This window comes from Calonectris borealis, chromosome 4 (genome assembly GCF_964195595.1).
Source record: "Calonectris borealis chromosome 4, bCalBor7.hap1.2, whole genome shotgun sequence".
Classification (NCBI taxonomy): domain Eukaryota; kingdom Metazoa; phylum Chordata; class Aves; order Procellariiformes; family Procellariidae; genus Calonectris; species Calonectris borealis.
In genome coordinates, this window is record NC_134315.1 from 27,450,025 (window position 1) to 27,467,557 (window position 17,533).

General features: G+C 41.0%; 1 protein-coding gene across 1 annotated transcript in view; it reads left to right on the forward strand.

Moving 5' to 3' along the window:
- LIMCH1 (LIM and calponin homology domains 1) overlaps positions 1-17,533 on the forward strand; it is a 186,315-nt gene that overhangs the window by 50,915 nt on the left and 117,867 nt on the right. Inside the window, exon 2 of the mRNA XM_075148972.1 lies at positions 17,421-17,491. Within this exon, the coding sequence (XP_075005073.1) occupies positions 17,421-17,491 (71 nt within the window). The remainder of the gene's footprint in view (positions 1-17,420; positions 17,492-17,533) is intronic.

Consider the following 17,533-nt stretch of genomic DNA (forward strand, 5'->3'; position numbering starts at 1 on the left):
AGCTGCAAACTGGACCCGGATACCTGTGTCTTAGGCGTCATAACTCCAGGAGAACTTGTTTTGGCAGTAGTGTTTGTTCTTCTTCTCCCGCTGAGTTCCAGATTTCTCTAGGATTCATTCACTCACAGTCAGCCTGGGAGTGGCTGCGAAGTTTTTTCCAGCAGCTGCTGGTGGCGTTGGGAAGGGGAGCATCAGCAGGAGCTGATGGTGGGAGGTGGTGTGACCGGGGCCCCGGGAGGTCTCCGGCAGGGCTCAGGGCGGTGCTGGGCTGGTCCAGCGGTGGCCGAGGGAGCTGCTGGGATGCAGGTGCAGGCATCTGGTTTGGGCTTAGGCTGTAACAGGGAATTCCCTGTTTCCTGACTTTTGGATCAGATAGCTGCTCTTATCTCATGCCTTGGTCGTATGAGTAACTAGGGTATGGGAGGGGGGATGACCTCTCCAAAGCACACATATATTTGGTGTGGCTCTATGTAGTTCAGAAGTTGCACAGCTGGATGTTTCTAAACTTTTAGTTTTAGAAGAGAGTTCATTTTTGCCCTCTGTCCCAATAGCAAAAAGACTGAATTTTGAGCCCAGTGGGAAATGTAGAAAATGTTTTAATTGCAGGAAGCACTGTTTTAATTTGAATTTCATAGATGTATGTGTTTAACAAGTCTGACCTTTGGCTGAGTTTTGTTTCTGGGTTTTTTCCTGAAGAAGAATTAGATATTTAAAACCTATTAGCTCCTTCTCAAAAATAAATTAAACTCTTAAACAGAATTTTGAGATGAAGCTTTGGCATCTGTTCATTGAATCAAATGAATATTAAAAAATTCCTAGCTAAACCACAAATAGTTATATGAGAAATACTAAAAAGAAAAGCAGCTGAAATGCTTCCAAACACATTTTTAAAATTTAAATTTGTTTTTATTTTGCAGCTTCCTTCAAAAGTCTTCAGTATAGGTTATGCTCAATGTCCAAATCCAATTAAGTTATTCAGATTTTTTTTTGTTTATTTGCTACTTGATTTTTAAAGATTCAATGAATATAAAAATTGTATTGAATATTTGTGATATTATTATGTAACACAGCTTAGATGTGGCAACCACTGGTACCGATGAGACTGAAGTATCTGACTCGAGTCAGCTGCCTGCCGTCGTGCATCAGGACCTGTTTAGTCACACACACATCGCAGACACGGACACAAGCTGCAAACAGTTTGCTAGCAGCGTAACCTCATGGTTTCACTAATGCGTATAGATGCTTTGCAGAAGAAAGCCTTGGAAGGGGCTAGGGAACCGTCGCCCTTTCGCTCTCCACTTCCTCTCCTCTCACACCCTCAGCCTCTACACTGGGAGGCTCTGCCAATATTTCTCGGCTCCCTCCTACTCTCTGGGGTTGCAGTCAGCCTAAGAGCTGGCAGGTTTATTGCTGATGTTTCTTTTTTCTGAGCTAATTACAAACAGCCTCATTAGTATCTTGTTCTGTGACTATATCAAATTGTTGGTTTCTTATGCGCAAAGGGACTGTTCCAGAGTCCTTTTTTAGGCGCTGATCTCCCAGCATTAAGGTGACTTTGAGCAGAGATTGTGCTGTGCTGTATTCCTGAGAATCTGGAAATAGTTCTGACTTCTAAAGTATGGGAAAAAATTGTTTTAGTGGTATTTGTTTATGCTAATACTGCTGTCAGCACACACCTTGTTTTGTTTACTAAGTATCTTCTGAGGACTGCAGACTTTGTTTGTTTTGATTCTGAGACATGTAAGTGTTGGTCCCTGGGAGGTTGCTCTGAGAATTTGCAAACTGATAAAACCTGTAAAATGTGTTAGCTGGAGCGATCATCTCGTCTGTTAAATTGTTGGTTGTATTTAGCTATTGAATGAAGGCAAATCAACATTATGAAGATTTAAAAGCCTTTTATGTAGATAGATATAAAAATGATAGAGTATAGATAGATTAAAAAATTATTTTTGTGCATAAGGCCATCAAGAAGTTGTGTAAGATCTAGCAATGACTTGGAGAAAACCAGCTGTTTATAATAAAATGGATATAACCAGGAAAACCTTTGTTTGATTTTTCCCATCTGGTCACTCCTGTTACTACAAGGGAAAGGAACAAAGGGGTTTGTTTATTTTAGGGCACTTGAAAGAAGCAGCAAATCTCAACCTTCTTGCCCTGCGTGGGAGTTACTAGCTGCAGACGGTAGCACCTTCTTTAATTCCCATCTAGAAATGGGCTGCAAATAGCTGAACTGGTTAAGACACGGTTAGTTCCCTGTTGAGAACTGAATGGCTTAGTTTTCACTAATCTTAATAGAAGTTGGGATGGTTGTTATTACTTTGGGATCAAATACCACGTGCCTAACTGAAAATGAATGAGAAACCAAACTGGAAGCTCAAGGGATATTTAACTAGACATCAGTTTCCACTTCTGAGTGGAAATACTTATTTTTCTATTCTTAGCGTAGAAAACTGGGTAAACCAGAGGAAATGTGCTACTGTGACTATAATAGCAAGAGTGAGACAATCAAAAATGAGAAGATAGGTGGTACATGGGTGGCCATAGCAAACCAGAGGGGTTTGAAGAGGGTCACAGCAATGTCAGTGAAGATAAAGGGATCATGAGCTAGCATTAGGAATAGACTGAAATAAACTTTGCATTTTCACTTTTAGTTTTATCTGCTCCACGCAGTATTGTGACAGCTCATCCAAATGCATCAGCTTGGATTTCTGTTGTTTCTATTTGTTGGGTTTTTTCCTCACTATCCACGTGTGGTTTATTTCATAACAATCAATGACAAGACTTAAGGGTGCTCATGCGGGTCACCTACTTTCCCTGGATAAGTCTTTAAAAAGACCTTGCCTTTCATCTTAGTAAGCACCTCTGCTCAGCTCGCTCAGCTTTGCAAGGGTTATCTTGCAAATTGTTATAGAAGAAACAAATGGCAGATTTGGGCATCTAGGCGTAGTGGCCTGCTTCTACTTACGAGGTCTGCAAAAGACATCACCGTAGCAAGGGGCAGCATATTTGCTATTTATTTATTGTTATTTATTTATTTTTTATTTATTGTGTTCGATACTACTTTTTAATTTTGGCTTTAGACAGGGCTATTCCATCTTCCCTTGCTATCCAAAGCCAAAAAGAATGCCACTAAAATGCGAAAATACGAGGTCATTTAATCTGAAGCTTGTCTCTATAGAATCCTGCTTCAGTTCCTCTAACAAGTGGCCAAAATTGGTCCTATTGTACGGGGTTAAGCCGGAGAGGAGAGAGGAGAAAATGGCATGACTGAATCATGGAGAGGATGTGGTTTTGTGGAGCAGCTCAAGAGGCAGTTCAGACCTAGGTGGAGGGGTGCTAAACAGTATTCAAAACCCGGCTTCAATTGCCTAAATGTTCATTTGCATTTGCTGTCTGGTTTAAATTGTAAACCCTGCTACGTAAAAACAAAGTTTTAAAGCAATGTATCTGGTTTTAACCCAGTAACCAAAGACCGTAAAGTAACTTAACTTTTATTAGTCTTGGAGAAAATTCTAGTGCTTGCTGGCTTGTGGTTTGGATGTGAAACATACAAAAATAGTATTATTTTTTCTGATGTTGAATCTGTTTTTTTCATATTAATAGACATCCAAATTTCTTCCATTATATAATGATTCTTCAGACAGGCAGTAAGAAGATACAATTAACTCTTGAGACATAATTTATTTAACTTGATAATTTTGTACTAAGGCAAATGCATTACATGGTGTCAGCTCATCAAGATAAAAATGAAATAACTAGAATGAGTGTTGTGAGGCCTTTGCTTGTGTTCCCAGAGTTTGGACGAACGTGAGGTTTGTAATTTTTGGAGACAGCAGCTGTGCTTTTCTGTAGGAGGTAACCTGCATCAAAAGGACTTACATGTAGCTCCTAACGGATAAAGTACTTTCTGTCTGCAACTTCATTTTTATCCTCGTGTGTCTTCTCTTATTTTTACCCAAGTCAAACTTTGAGAAAGCAGAGAAAATTAATGCACAGACTTCATCTGAAAGTGATATGCACAAAATTTATGGGATGCCATGCTATGCAATCAAGGCATCTAGCACTGCTTGCCCTTCTCTTCCTCTTGCCCCCTGGCCTCCACCATCCACCATGTGTTGAGGCAGCAGGAAGATTAACTTTCTCTCTTCTAACATCCCTTTATTAAATTCCTTTGTTCCCACATAAGTGTTTATCCTACTAAACATTTGTACCTGCTGGTGGTGTATGATTGAGGAAAAATATCTTTTTATTGCTGAGGGGTAAAAATCACTGATGTTTTGAAAGGTAGAGAGTGATGAGTATAAGCTAACTGGGAGAAAATTAGCTAATTGGGAGAAAATTTCTAGCAATCTTTTAAAATGTGGAGTCAGAGTGCAGAGTATGCAAAACACTACAAAAGCACTGCACTTAAAATTATTTGGCCAACCTTTGCGGTGTATGGTAAAAACAGATGGTTGGAGGGTGTGCTGGTATTCCTGTTTTGGCTAAAACAAGCCAGCTCATACTCAGATACCTGGTGCCTCTCGTCATGTACAAAACCAGCAATGGTAGGATTGATACCAGAAGAAAAATTAGCTTTAGGACAGATTAACTGGCATAGCTAAATCAGGTGGTGGTTGCAAATGTATCAGCAAATCAGTCTTGGCAAAATAACATTGGTTTTCCAGTGGCCTCTCCAACTCCGTATAAACCTTTTCATATTCTGCTGAGCAGCTAGTCTGCCCCTAGTCATGGAGTGAAAAATTAGGAAGCATATTCAGAAACTGGATTGACTGTTAAGATGAAACTGTCCACATTTCAGTGAGGTGTCAATTGATGCTTTTGTAGCAAATAAACCTGTGTTGGTTGCTTTTTTCTGTTTTTCTTTTTCCCCTCTTATAGGAAATCTTAAATACTTGTCCGTAATTCCAGATGACAGGTTGTTATCAGACAGCTGTTCCTGGTAGCTTGCCGAGGGTGACTGCTTCTTCCAGCCTAAGCGGGGCAATATTTAGCACGAGGGGTTTAGAATTTGCACCCGTTAGAGTCGGCTGATTGCAAGAGACGCTTTTAATTTTAGCTAGGGAGAAAGAAGCTTTGGGTTCTTCCAGAGGTTTCGCTTTTAAAACATCACAGGGGGTTATCACCTTGGGTTTTATATGCCTTTGGTGCACTTGGAGACTGTCAGGATTGAAAAACTATACGAGCATGTGAACTCGGCAACAAAGCTCCTGTCATGCAAATACCTTTTCACATTAAAAAACAAGGGAAGAGAAGTACAATTCCTATAAGTGATACACAGAATATCTGTATTATTTAAATACATTGTAGTGTTTTTTTGGTGTGTGTGGGGTGTTGTCGTTTGGGGGGGGGTTGGTTTGTTTTTTTTTTTCATGTTGTCTATAATTTTGCTTGTAGATTAGGTGGGTATTCCTGTTCTGACAGTTCTGGTTCATTCTCCTGTTTGTAAGACAGTAGTGCTCTTCCACAGTTGGAAGTACAGTATTACTGATGAGTGCCACAACGTTGTCAATATCCATGTGCTTTTTAGTAGGAATGGAGAAAGTTGTTGATGATATTTACTTGCCTTTAATTTCATCTACTATTTGAATAATATGTGAAATTTGAAAACAACTTATTTAGGAAAGTAACTTAAAGAAACTTTATTTCCCTTTTTATATAGTCGTATGGTTAATTAATGAATAGTTTCAAGATCTCTGGATTTTTTTTATTTATTTCATTTTTGAAGAAGGCTACTCGGTGTACATAAGTGTCAGGAGGTACATGGAAAACCGATGTGCTGATGAAGAACTTCAACCTATCATGCTTTTTCCTCTCATTTTGACAGCTGAAAGTTGTGAATTAATCAACTAATTCTGGAAAGTGCTTTGCAATCCAACGCTGATAATATTTAAATATACTTTTCAATGTTGAGTCCTGCCAATGCTTCATGTTTAAAGTAGCGTTTGAGTTGCCCTGTTGGCGTGAGTGAGGTGGTCCGGCTTGGTAGCGTGAGGCAAGCTTGAAAATGTTCATGGGACAGGTCTGATTCTGCCAGGGAAGCAGCCAACTCAAAAGATTTCTTGGAATTGTAGAAATGTAGCAAATGTTTTGAAACTTGCAGTTCTTATTGTTTAGATTGGAAATGTTAAGCATGTTTTTAATAGGCTCCTTTTCCACTATTAAAGCATTACGGTGAAATAATTACATTCCTTTCAATCCATTTTAGACCTTACATGCTTTCCACTAACAGTAAAAATAAAAGTGACAGCAATTAAAATAGTTGTCGGGTTTTCTTCTCTCTTCAGGAATTTATTTACTACAAGGCTAAATGGACAAATTTTGTTTGCCAAAAGGCAAATTTCTTTTATTCCTCTATCTATATTTGAACCAGACGCTTAATCTAATTGTTCCTGGTATTTGTTTCACCCAGCAATAAACAGGGAAGAGAAAGAGTGCGAGTGCAGCTCATTGATTCGATAATGAGAGGTTGCTCGTTCTGTGCCTCCCTCCTTGGTCAGGTCTGTCGTGGCTTCAGAGCTGGCGCTTCTGGAGCTGTCGCTGCTGGCGTGCTGCATAATGGATGAGCCTGAACTGATGGAGGCAGCAGGTGCTCTAGCAATAGAAAAGAGCAGTGTTTGTTATTGTTGTAAGCATCATCAATCCTCCTCCCTTTCTCCCTCTGTTCTCAATGTCCTCCAAACAAAGACTCCCTGTATCTGCAGCAGCAGGGGAGAAAATAGCAACAACCCTCCCTGTGTAACATTGCTGTTTTCTGTCTCAGGGGCAGCCTCGTAAATAGGTCTTGACTTGATACTCTGGATCTGTAAGTGGCGTGTTTATCATTGCAGGGGACAACAATACTGATTTATGAATTCCATGTAGCAGAAAACTCTATCGGTACCTATGTGTAACTGCCCTATTACAGCTAAATAGGACGAATGAAAAATGGCTTTCAATTCTAGTACTCATTATGCACTGCAAGATCGCTAGCTCTCGTGGGAGCAATCTGCTGAAAGATAGGTCTAAACATTCTTCAGTTGGGGAAAAATGTAATTTTGGGAGATTGGGAGGAGGAGGGAAGAGAAGTAAATATTGCAGAAGGGGGAAAAAAGAATAGGAGGTTCTTTTTCTCAGTTTTATCTAAGCTGATGGCTGCTCTTAGAAGTGCCTTTTCAAGAGTAGGCTGTGATTTGAAATCTTACAGAAGTACTTTCTTTTCTGTTTAAAGGCAGTCAAATCTACCACCATATCAAGTCCACTTCCTCTAAAACATCAGCTGATTCTAGCTATTCTTAAGTGTTTGTCTTGTCTGGAACATTAATGGCAGCCACTATGTCCTTCTGCAGGGCTATTGCCTCTCCTTCAGGGTTTGGGACACGGGAGGCATGGAGCAGAGTGGGGGAGAACAGAAAACCAGTTTACTCCAGTAGAGGCTGCAGTAGGCTTTTATTCTGCTTGTAATGTCATCACAATTCGGAGAGAAATAGTTGTTCTGTTTCACCATGCCTTCCTATTTCTTTTCTGTTTTTGTTTCTTCCCTTATGGCAGCATTCTCTTTGTGGATGTGTTACCCTCTCCAGTTCTCATGCAGGATGTGAGGGGAGAAGAAAGGGGTTTTTCCATTGCCATAAGTTGGGTAAAGTGACTCAGAGTGTCGCTGAGAACCAGTAATTGTGGATTGCAGGGGTGTTACCATTTCTGTTGGTATCTGGAGGTCTGGAGTATCTGGCAGCAGAGATGGCATTTGCAGAGCGAGCCTTCTGGTGGCTCGTTCTGTTTCTTGCTCCTTGGTCAGGTCTGTCATGGCTTCAGAGCTGGTGCTTCTGGAGCTGTTGCTGTTGGTGTGCAGCATAATGCGGTAGGTACCTTGTCTCCTGGATGAACCCCTTGCACATACGTTGTAGGTTGTGTCCTTGGCTTTGGTCCTGGCTCCTGGATGAACTTTGGACCCACGTTGTAGCCTTGTTTCCAGTTCTGTCTCTAGCCCCATCTCCTTTTGCTGGACTCCTTGGACAGACCCTGGACCCAGTTCATCACTTTGCCATGTCTGATGCCATAGATGGACATTGTCACCAATACCTGCCTTTACCTGCTGATTCATGCCCTGTGCGACTGTCCCGCAGCGGTGAGGACACAGCCGGTGCTGGGGCCACCCTCGTCTCCTGGCTCGCCTCCCCTTACGGAGCAGATGGCCCTTGCTGCTCCCTGACGGTGCTATGAATGTAGCTCCACCCTGGCTTGGTGGCCGAATGATGTTTAAAAACTGGCGTAGCTGGAAAAGCATTCAGAGTGTGAATGCTTTTCCTTAACTCTGTCTCTATAGAGGCAGGAACAAAATAGATCTACTTCCAAAGAGTTATTAAGGCCTCAAAAGTGTATGACTGAATTAAGGTTAGCCTTCTTTCTGTAGGAAAGTGGATCATTTTTATTCATTCCGTGATTTTTGAAATGCACATTTTTTCCTGTTCAGAAGCTGGTAGTGTGGTTTGTTTGCAAGTGACTGCAAAGCTGTGGCACGCAGCTCTGTTCCTGCTGGCGAACGTGCCAAGTGACGATCCAGCTTTCGGAGGGAACATCCAAGGAGCTCAGATATTGCTCTCAGAAGTGTTGTTTTTTTTCCTCTTTCCCTTTTATTTGAAATGAGCAAAGTTTTGCAAGTTATATTGACAGTAGATAGAATTATGCTTTTCAGCAGTGTCTGTATGAAGTGACTTATTCCCCATAGAGAGTTTCCTGCTTTGCTTGCTCTGGGCTTCCAGGCTTATTGTCTGGAGAACCAGGTCTTAAAATGCCTGGCCGAGCCATACTTTTTTATATATATATTTAAATTGTACAGACTGTAAATGGGACACTTTACATATGGACTTGTCTTGATATGACTTGATGACATTAAATTTAAAAGCTTCAAGGTAGACTGGTGCCTAGTGATGCTCATCATTGGCATTTCAGAGGCTCCACTGAGACCTAAAGACATTAAGTATTCTCTTTAAATGGCTGGTTAAATTTAGTAATGGTTTGCTCAGGTGAACACCTAATTTCTTCAAAAGGGGAAGCTGGTGTCTCCTAGCAGACATTTTTCATTGCAAAAGGTCAGTAATAACTGAGCTTTGGTAGACTCTCTGTCGACAGTGGTTAATGACAAGCTGAAGTGCTTCTAGTGTTGGGCCTCTCTAACTTGGAGCTTCTTGTATGTTTGTATTCCTGTCTCTGTCCAGCTTTAAATGTGTGCAGTTCTGAAGTCGTCTGCCAAGATGCATATTCCTGGCAAAAAGCAACGCGCTGGTGTCAAAAATTTGCTCGTTCAAGAAGTAGCAGCGCAGTGGTCTTGTAAAACACAAATGCAGCAATAATGTAAAATAGGTTAGAGCAGTGTGAAGTGGGGATTAACAAATCTAGATACTGCAGCGATCCCATCATCTCCTACAGAGCTGTTGATCTCTTCATTGCTTTGAGGGTGAGACAAGACGTTGGGCTCAATGAGGAGTCTGCTGCCTGTGTTTTGCTCTGCCTCTGCAGCTGTAATTAGTTGACAGAGCTTTAAACACTTCTGATTCAGGACTGTCTAAACTTTCTAAAGCTGGAGGAGAGAAGATAGAGGGTTTTATTAGCAGATGCTTCAGTTTCAATATGTAGATGACGGAATGTAGCATACATTTTGGAGGAGCAGTTTTTGAAGATTGTGGGATACTGCAACTAGAAAAAGGAGTTAAAGGATAGAACAATGTCTATTCTAATTCTTTGCTCTTTTAGAGATGGCCAGAAACCCAATTTCCTGTTTTGCTGCATAGTTGCTAATGTAATCAACCTGAGGCAAAGGAAAAAATTTCTCCTGGCCTTTGCTAAAAAAGCTTTGGCTTGGTGATAAAATGTGAGGCTGACATGCATTCGTCTGACAGCTACTCTGAGTTCAGTAGCCAGAGCTTGAGTTCTCTCTCTCTCCATCAGCACTGATTCCAGCTTCAAGAAGCATCACGTTAGGGAAATAATACGGGCTAAATCAGTAGTTACTGCTTTTGAGGGTAGTTCCCTGTATACACTTTTTTTCTGCATGCAACCAGAGAGGGACAGTAGAAGGCAGCACAGGTGCTTGTCTGCCCATGGCAAGCCCCAGGGGATCGCACTAAAGAGGTTGGAAAATTCATAACTTTAAACAGCCTTTCATTTTTCAATGAGCAAGACTGCTTGTTTAGCCTGGTTGGGTAAGAAAATAAGACCTTGGGAAAAGGTGTTGAAGATAGCTAGTAATTATTAGTCATCTGCTCCTCTTCCCTTCAAAGGTGCAGGAACTACCATTAAGTACTGGTTCACCCTGAACTGGAATAGGTTGTGCAGTAGTAAAAGGGGTAGCCGAACAGGGGACTTTCTCCAGACGGTGTATAGGAGCGAGGCCAGGCTCTCCAGACGGCCAGGACTAGATTAAACTAGGGCCTCGCATTGAAGAGGTGCATTCTGTGCTCTTGCCTTCTGGTTTGTTGTACTAGTTGGCTCCACGTTGTACATGCTAATCCTGATCTCTGCTCCTCTGGCCATCTGCATGGGGTTGTCTTTGTACAGAAAAGAGTGCAGAGCTAAAGAACGTATCGTTATGGTAAGATGTAGCTTCCATCAAATACAAGTCATTTTCCTGAAACAATGCTTTATTCCTCCTTCTCCCCAATCAAGAAGGAGGATGAACACTTGACTGATAAATCTATGGCAGGAGCCTACAACCCCCGCTTCTTTAATTCACATTAAAACTAACAAAGAGATGATGGATCCCACAGTACAGGAAGTAAGTTTTTCTCATAGAGACTTATTTTTTCTTTTCTTCCTTTTGTTTTAGCAATAGAAAGAACCGTAAATTGAACCACTGATTAAAACCAGGTATTTTAAGGTGTTCTGTCATGTCTATCATCTGGTATCTAATTTTGATAATACTGCTTGAAGTACAGATAAGAAGTTGGTTACCCATAAAACAACGATGCAATACCAATTTACTGACTGTCAAATACAAATGTGATGTAACAGATGACCTGCTGCTAGGTGAAGCTTTCAGGGCTTGCGCAGCAGCCAGGAGAAGTCTGACGGAAATTGCTTTTAAGTTCTCTCTTGCAGCTCTTTGCTCTCTTTCTCCACAAAATGTTCAACCCTGAATGAAACATTTTCTGCCCCGCCTCACCCCAAAGGGAAGGCTGCAATGTTTGGCAATGCACCTGGGAATGTATACAAACAGCATTAGGGAAGGGAGATGAAAAAAGAGGCTGATTTTACTCTATCATGAAATTTTAACACTTCTTAGCAGTTTGCCAGCCAAGGCGGGATTATACTACCAGATGTCCTGGCAGAAATGTGCGCGGCTCTGCAAGATCATAAATCCAAACAACGTATGGCAACCCTGCGTGTTTAATACTACTGTTAGCAATGCAGAATTTCAGTGTGGAAAGCTCTGGTGACGGGCAGGATTACCAAGGACAAAACTTTCCCAGACTTAGCTTTAAAGCCTTAGGTAATAGCTGTTGATGGCGGCGGTATGTTAATGGGGAAAGGAGGAATATAGTGATGCCTGTGCTTTATCAGCAGCAATAAGCCTCGTTTGCTTGCAGTTGTCTTCTCCCATCATGTCTTGGCCTTTCAGCGGGCAGAATTGTAGAGCAGATGCTCAGAGGCTGATCTCTTCTCTCGCTGTTGGTGTATAAAAAAGCACTGAGGGGGTGTTGTCAAAGACCTGCTAAACTCCAGGCCTGAGTCAACAGGGCAGTGCTGCTTTGTAGCAGTTCAGAGTTGGCTTGTGGTTTGTCTTGAGTGTCGGTGGACCTCTGTTCTCTTCATCTGGGTAAATTCTTGTTTAACAGGAAGAATGGGGATGGTGGAGGCCTGGTGTGGAAGTTTGTGTCCGGTGCATTTGTTTTACTCTTCTTTCTGTGTTTCTTTTGTCATGTTTCCTAAGTGGAGTACTGACTGAACCTGTTCTTTTAGTCTACACATCAAATATAAATGCATGTGTCCATTCATAGGATCATTTCCTCTCTCAACTATGCAAAGAATTGGAAAAAATCAGCTGTTGTGGTTTTTTTACTTGTTTCTCCCTTCATGGAAAAGAAAAGGCATTCACTGGCATCCTATAGCAAAGAAATCATTCATTTGATGAGGACTTAAAGTTGGGTCCACCAGAGGCATTGGGGGTATGTTTATGTTAGTGGGTATGGTTCTCCCGTGCTATATGTTGACACCGAACTATCAGCTAACCCAACTGACAGTGTGGCAGTTGGAAACTTAAGCAAACGGAGGAGAATGTGCTATCCCCTATTTTATTCTGTTGTTGCTAGAAAAAAAATGAGTTCCTGTGAAGTGTGTAAAAGAGCAAGTCAACTCCGTGGCTCTTTAAAGAATAGTATGAGGGTGAATAGCCAGAGGAAAAGAAGAAAGGGGACTTGGCTAGTTAACTTTGCAAACTGCAGTTAAACTTAAATGACCAGAAAGTGGAAGATCTAAAAATAAATGATGTTAAGTGCTTTCTTTGCAGCTTAATCTTGCTACCCAAGTGTGAAATCTCCCCCCTTCCTCCCATGCATTCTTTAAATTTTCAAGTTCCATACCACAGAATTTCAGGTGGTTCGTTGCTGGCTACATTAGTCATTCTGAGCTTATGCTGGTTTTGTCCTTGAGAGTAGAAATACACGCTAAAGATATTTAAATTATTTGCCCTTTTATTGATTACCTTGATACTGTAATGCCTTGGAAAGCTTTGTGCAGAATGCTTGCCATCATTTAGCTTTCCTGGAAGATAGGTACACCTAGACCAGTGTTTGTTGCTCTTGGGAAGCTCCATTCATACAGTCTTCCAGTTTCTCTGTGCTAAATCAACTAGCTTCCTAATATTTGTAATAAAGCTTTTAGGACTGGCTTATATGGCTCTAATTTTAGCAATTTAAATCCCTCTGTTGTGGAATAAGAGGGAGGGAGCTTATGCCTAGACGATGTGTTCTGTCCACTTTTGCAGACCGAGCAAAGCATCACATGTGCAGGACATGGCAGAACCAGGAGCTGGTGAAGGGTCTCCAAGTCCTATTGCCCTGCCATAGCAATGTGGTACAATTCTGGTCTGCAAATGTAAAGCTGGCTTTAAATTTGTCAGTGTTGTTTAGTTCAGAAATCTCTTGTCTATGCTACATTAAAAAGGAATTTAACTTGCATATTCATGTTATTAGCTCAAACGATGTGTCAGAAATGGGGACGGAGGAATTCATTACTCTGGAGGCACCAAATCCTGATGCCCTAAAAACTGTCATGCTTCTTTTGGTGGTTTGTGTTCCCTGCTGCTTATATGATCCAATGCTTTTTATTTACATACCTGTGATTATTACAGTTCAGGCCTTACTTTCACCTCTCCCTGAAGTAAAAGCAGTATATTTTCTAGTTAAGTAGCAGGGTGGGCTTTTTTATTTAAGTAGAAAATTATATAGGGGAAAATAGTGGTTGTACAAAATTGAAATGCAGCATAGCCATGTACAAAGAAATGAACAGCCTACCAAACTTTCTGAAAATCTTTCTTTCATTGCTGTCATGCTTCACAAGCTCTCCAAAATGTGTAATGAGTAACAAAGACCTCTCCCTGCTGTGTCTATATTTTTGTTCACTGCTTTACATGCTATTTTCAGATGTGCACACAGAAAATGAAGCTAACTATTTTCAAAGTGTTGTCCCTGATGACTTAGTGTTTATACAACTACTTACCTCTTGTTGGCTGAGATAAATTTCACCTGAGGCCAGCATCTGCTCACTAGTTTGTCACCTTTACTTTTTCATGCCCTTCAGCTGTTTTGACACCAGAGGCTTTGCAAGCTCCATCTCAGGAAGCACCAGCAGCAATACAAAACGCGAGGAAAACAATGTGAACTGAAGCTTAGTGAAAATAGAGTTGTGTAATATGGCACTGCGTAGTGGCTGGATGACAGCCATCCTTGATGACATAAATTTAGTGGCATGCGTAACTGCAAAGAACAAAGGAGCTAATCAGCAACAATACTGCATATAAGAAGTGTTACTGTGTGTAAATACATACTAAAGTTGTTGCCATAAGCTTGTGATAGAGAGTCAGTGTGCTGTGGTTTAGTCTCCTAATATTCCTTTTGGAAAAACTTTTATTATTAATTTTACGTTTGTTTTCTGGGTTGTTAAGTGTCAGGGAAACTGAGAAACATGTCCGGCAGTCAAATAATTGCCCTGGTTGAAAATGCTTGCAGCTTTTCACAGAGAAGAAAATATCATCCAGATGATGAATAAAAACAACTCCTCCTCACATAAATGAAGCACAACAATAAATTATATTGTGTTTCACTTCTGTTCTCTATTTTTGAATTTACGATATGATACGCAAAGGCATCTCTTTTCCTCTCAGCTTTATAGAACTTATTAAAGAAGTGGCAGGCTTTTTTTAGTAATCATTAGCAGGATGGGGCTTGTGTTTTGCCTTTAAGGTGCTTTGTTCTAACTTTTGTACCCCTGCACTGCAGAGAATTACAATGTGCTGGCATTGCAGAAGTGAATAGGGAACTCTTCCATGTGTCCTGCTTCGTCCTGTATTGCTCAAGCGTGCTGGTCTGTACCTTTGACCTGGGGCTTTCATCCAGCGGTCAAACTGGAGGCTTTTTTCCAGAGATGGAAGAAGGTAGACACAGACCCGTGCTTGGATGACAACATGAACACGATCCTGTGACACATGCGAGGGTTTTGTGATACCATGGCTAATGCAGGTGCTTTCCTTTTTACACAGGTTTGGGCAAACTTTAGTATGCACTTAGCTATGCAGGACTCTTTGCAAATATGAGAGTGCCAATCCTTTTGCTTGAAGTTACTTTAAATGCTCGCTCCTCCCACAGTCAGTGCGCTGAGCAAAGGTTATCTCGGACATGCGTAGGAGGCTGGCCTGTGGGCCTGCTGGAGTTGTTCTTGAGGGTATGGCCCAAAGTGGCCTCCTGCAGACAGCGGGGTGTACGTGTGTGTGCACGCACATGCATACGCGTGTACATACGTCAAGAAACTGAGCTCGAATTTCCTCTGGAAAAGGTGGACCCAGCTTCTTGCTCCTCTCAGGCCCCTTTTGGGTTATCTTTGTCATTTATAATGTCATTTTCATGCTTATTTTTAGTTTCTAGCCTTTCTCTGTTGAGCTGTTCTTACATTTTAATTGGCTAAATCAGGAGACTTGCAGCTGATTAATGTTTCCCCTCTGCAGCTGGATCATCTAGAATAGGCATAAACCTTTCCATGCCTCATTTACTTCCAGTTCCTTTTCAAACAGACGTGCACTGTTCCTGGACCTTCTCTGTCTTTCCTCACCTGCTGTCAGTTTTTGTTGTACCTCTCGCTGGATGAATTGTTGTTCCACCTGTGCATTTGCATTTCATGATATTATTCGTGCGGCCAGAAATTATGTATGCAACCTTCCTACATCAGCAGTACTGACAGCAATACTGAGGTGACAGCTTTTGGCAGGTAGATTTTTACCTGAATTGTGTTAACAGTTTCAGTACTGCTTCCTGCTGAATGAGGGTGTTCAACAAACACATAAAAAGATTGACTTCCAAAGCTGGAATGTTTGATGTTGAGGAGTGAAATAAGATGATTCTTTTTTTTTCTTTTTTTTCCCTCTTTTTTTCTTTTTTTTCCTTTTTTTCTTTTTTTTTTTCTGCATAGATGAAAAAAACACTAGAAGCCAGGCTGTTATGAAATAGCTCTTCCTACTCCTTTCTGTACTGTACGTTATTCTATGGATGAAATAAAAGTCAGTTTTGATGTACTCCATCTATCGTTCATCCCAAATGCTAATGGTTTTATTGTCATGATTTCCTTCTGTCCCAGCAGATCGAGATTAAAGGTGATTTACTATGGTTAGAGATAGTTTAAATGATTAGAGGTCATTTACTACTGGCAAACTGCATCTGGTTTCTCCTTAGGTATGAACTGCCCTGGTCTACTTTATGCATTTGCATAAAATATGACTGTCAACTGATGTCTTTATGATACACTTTTCAGAGTATGGGGGGTTAAAGTTTCTACACTGTCATACCAGTTTGTTGCGAGAAGTTCCTTCGCATTGAAAAAACCAATATGTTTATAATTAAGTGGGGGATTAGGTGTTAGGCTTTGCATTTGCACTTCAATTCAAGAAAAGTGCTGTTCTCTGCCTGAGACTGTGCATAGCTATAACCAGCATTTGTGAAGCCGGTGCATTCGCTAATCCCGTGGGAAAGTGCCAAACTTGTCAGTTTTTATAAATTGCTGTCTTTATGACAGGAAACTGGGAGGCGAAGGGTCTTGTATCTGAATGGAACAGCAAGGAGAAAATGGGGACGTAAGGACAGATGTGTCCCCAAGTCACTATTCTCTGTGGTGGAAGCAACGCCCAGAGCAAGGTTCTTGCTGAAAGATTGGATGTGAGCCATGAGAACTCTAAGCATCCGGTAAATGTTTTGGCTGGGTGAGGAGAAGACCTCCTGGAGGACAATTAAAAACTAGGCAGGCTTTTTTGCTTTGTTTTGTTTCTGTTCAGCACTCTCTAAACATAGCAACTATTTTTATATATTTGTTGGTGGTAATAAAAAGTATTCTTTACTTTTAACTGAACACATCATCTGTTGAGAATGATTTGAGGATGAATGGCAAGCCATTGTCAACATGGTAGTGAGTCATAAATGGGGGTTCAGTCATGCTTGTAGCATCCGGCACCCTCAGGCGAGATTGGGATTCCTAGACGGTTCCTAGATGGTCCATCCCTAAGCAGCACAGGCTGCCTTAAGAGCTCATAATGCAGAATGTACCTCCTGGTCCAAGCATCCCTGACAGGCTGCAGACTGTGAGTAGGTGCCTAAACCTTAGCTTCCACCGAGTTTGTATTCACGCTCACAGTTGACTTCATGATGTGAAATATAATTTAATATGACCAGGAGTATTGTGGCATGTGTCTGAAGGTCTATAACTCATGTGAGTGCTTCCAATTGCCTGTGCTTACTCTATAAAGGTGATAGGTTAAAGGCCAAAAGTTCAAGCCCGGTACAAGATTTTTAACATGATGCAAAAAAAGCAGTAAAAATATATAGTTTGTCTAAATACAATAGTTTTAAAATTCAAAACGCGATAGAATAAAACTTTAAAAATATTCTGAAGATTACATTCCAGTTTTTGGTTTGTAGTTTTTGGTTTTTGCTTCTAGAAAATAGCTCAGTTATGATCTGTAATTGCACTGGCCAGAGCAAATACTTTGTTCTATGTGTTAAAATAGCTCGATGAAATGGGAAGGAGGAAGCTGGTTGATGGACACAACTTAGTCCTTTGGCAAGGCCTGTAAAGCTCAGATGTTTCCTATGCAGCAGATGCTTTAACAGAAGGTTATGAATTGCTGTTGTAAAGTACACCACCTAATAGATGTCACTCTTCTGTTTCCCCCTACTCTTTTGCAGCAAGTGACAGGCCGAAGTTTTGGTGAGAAGGATTTTCGTTCTGGATTAGAAAACGGCATTCTTCTGTGTGAGTAAGTAACACTTACAGTTTTGAGCCTTGAATACAATCCTGA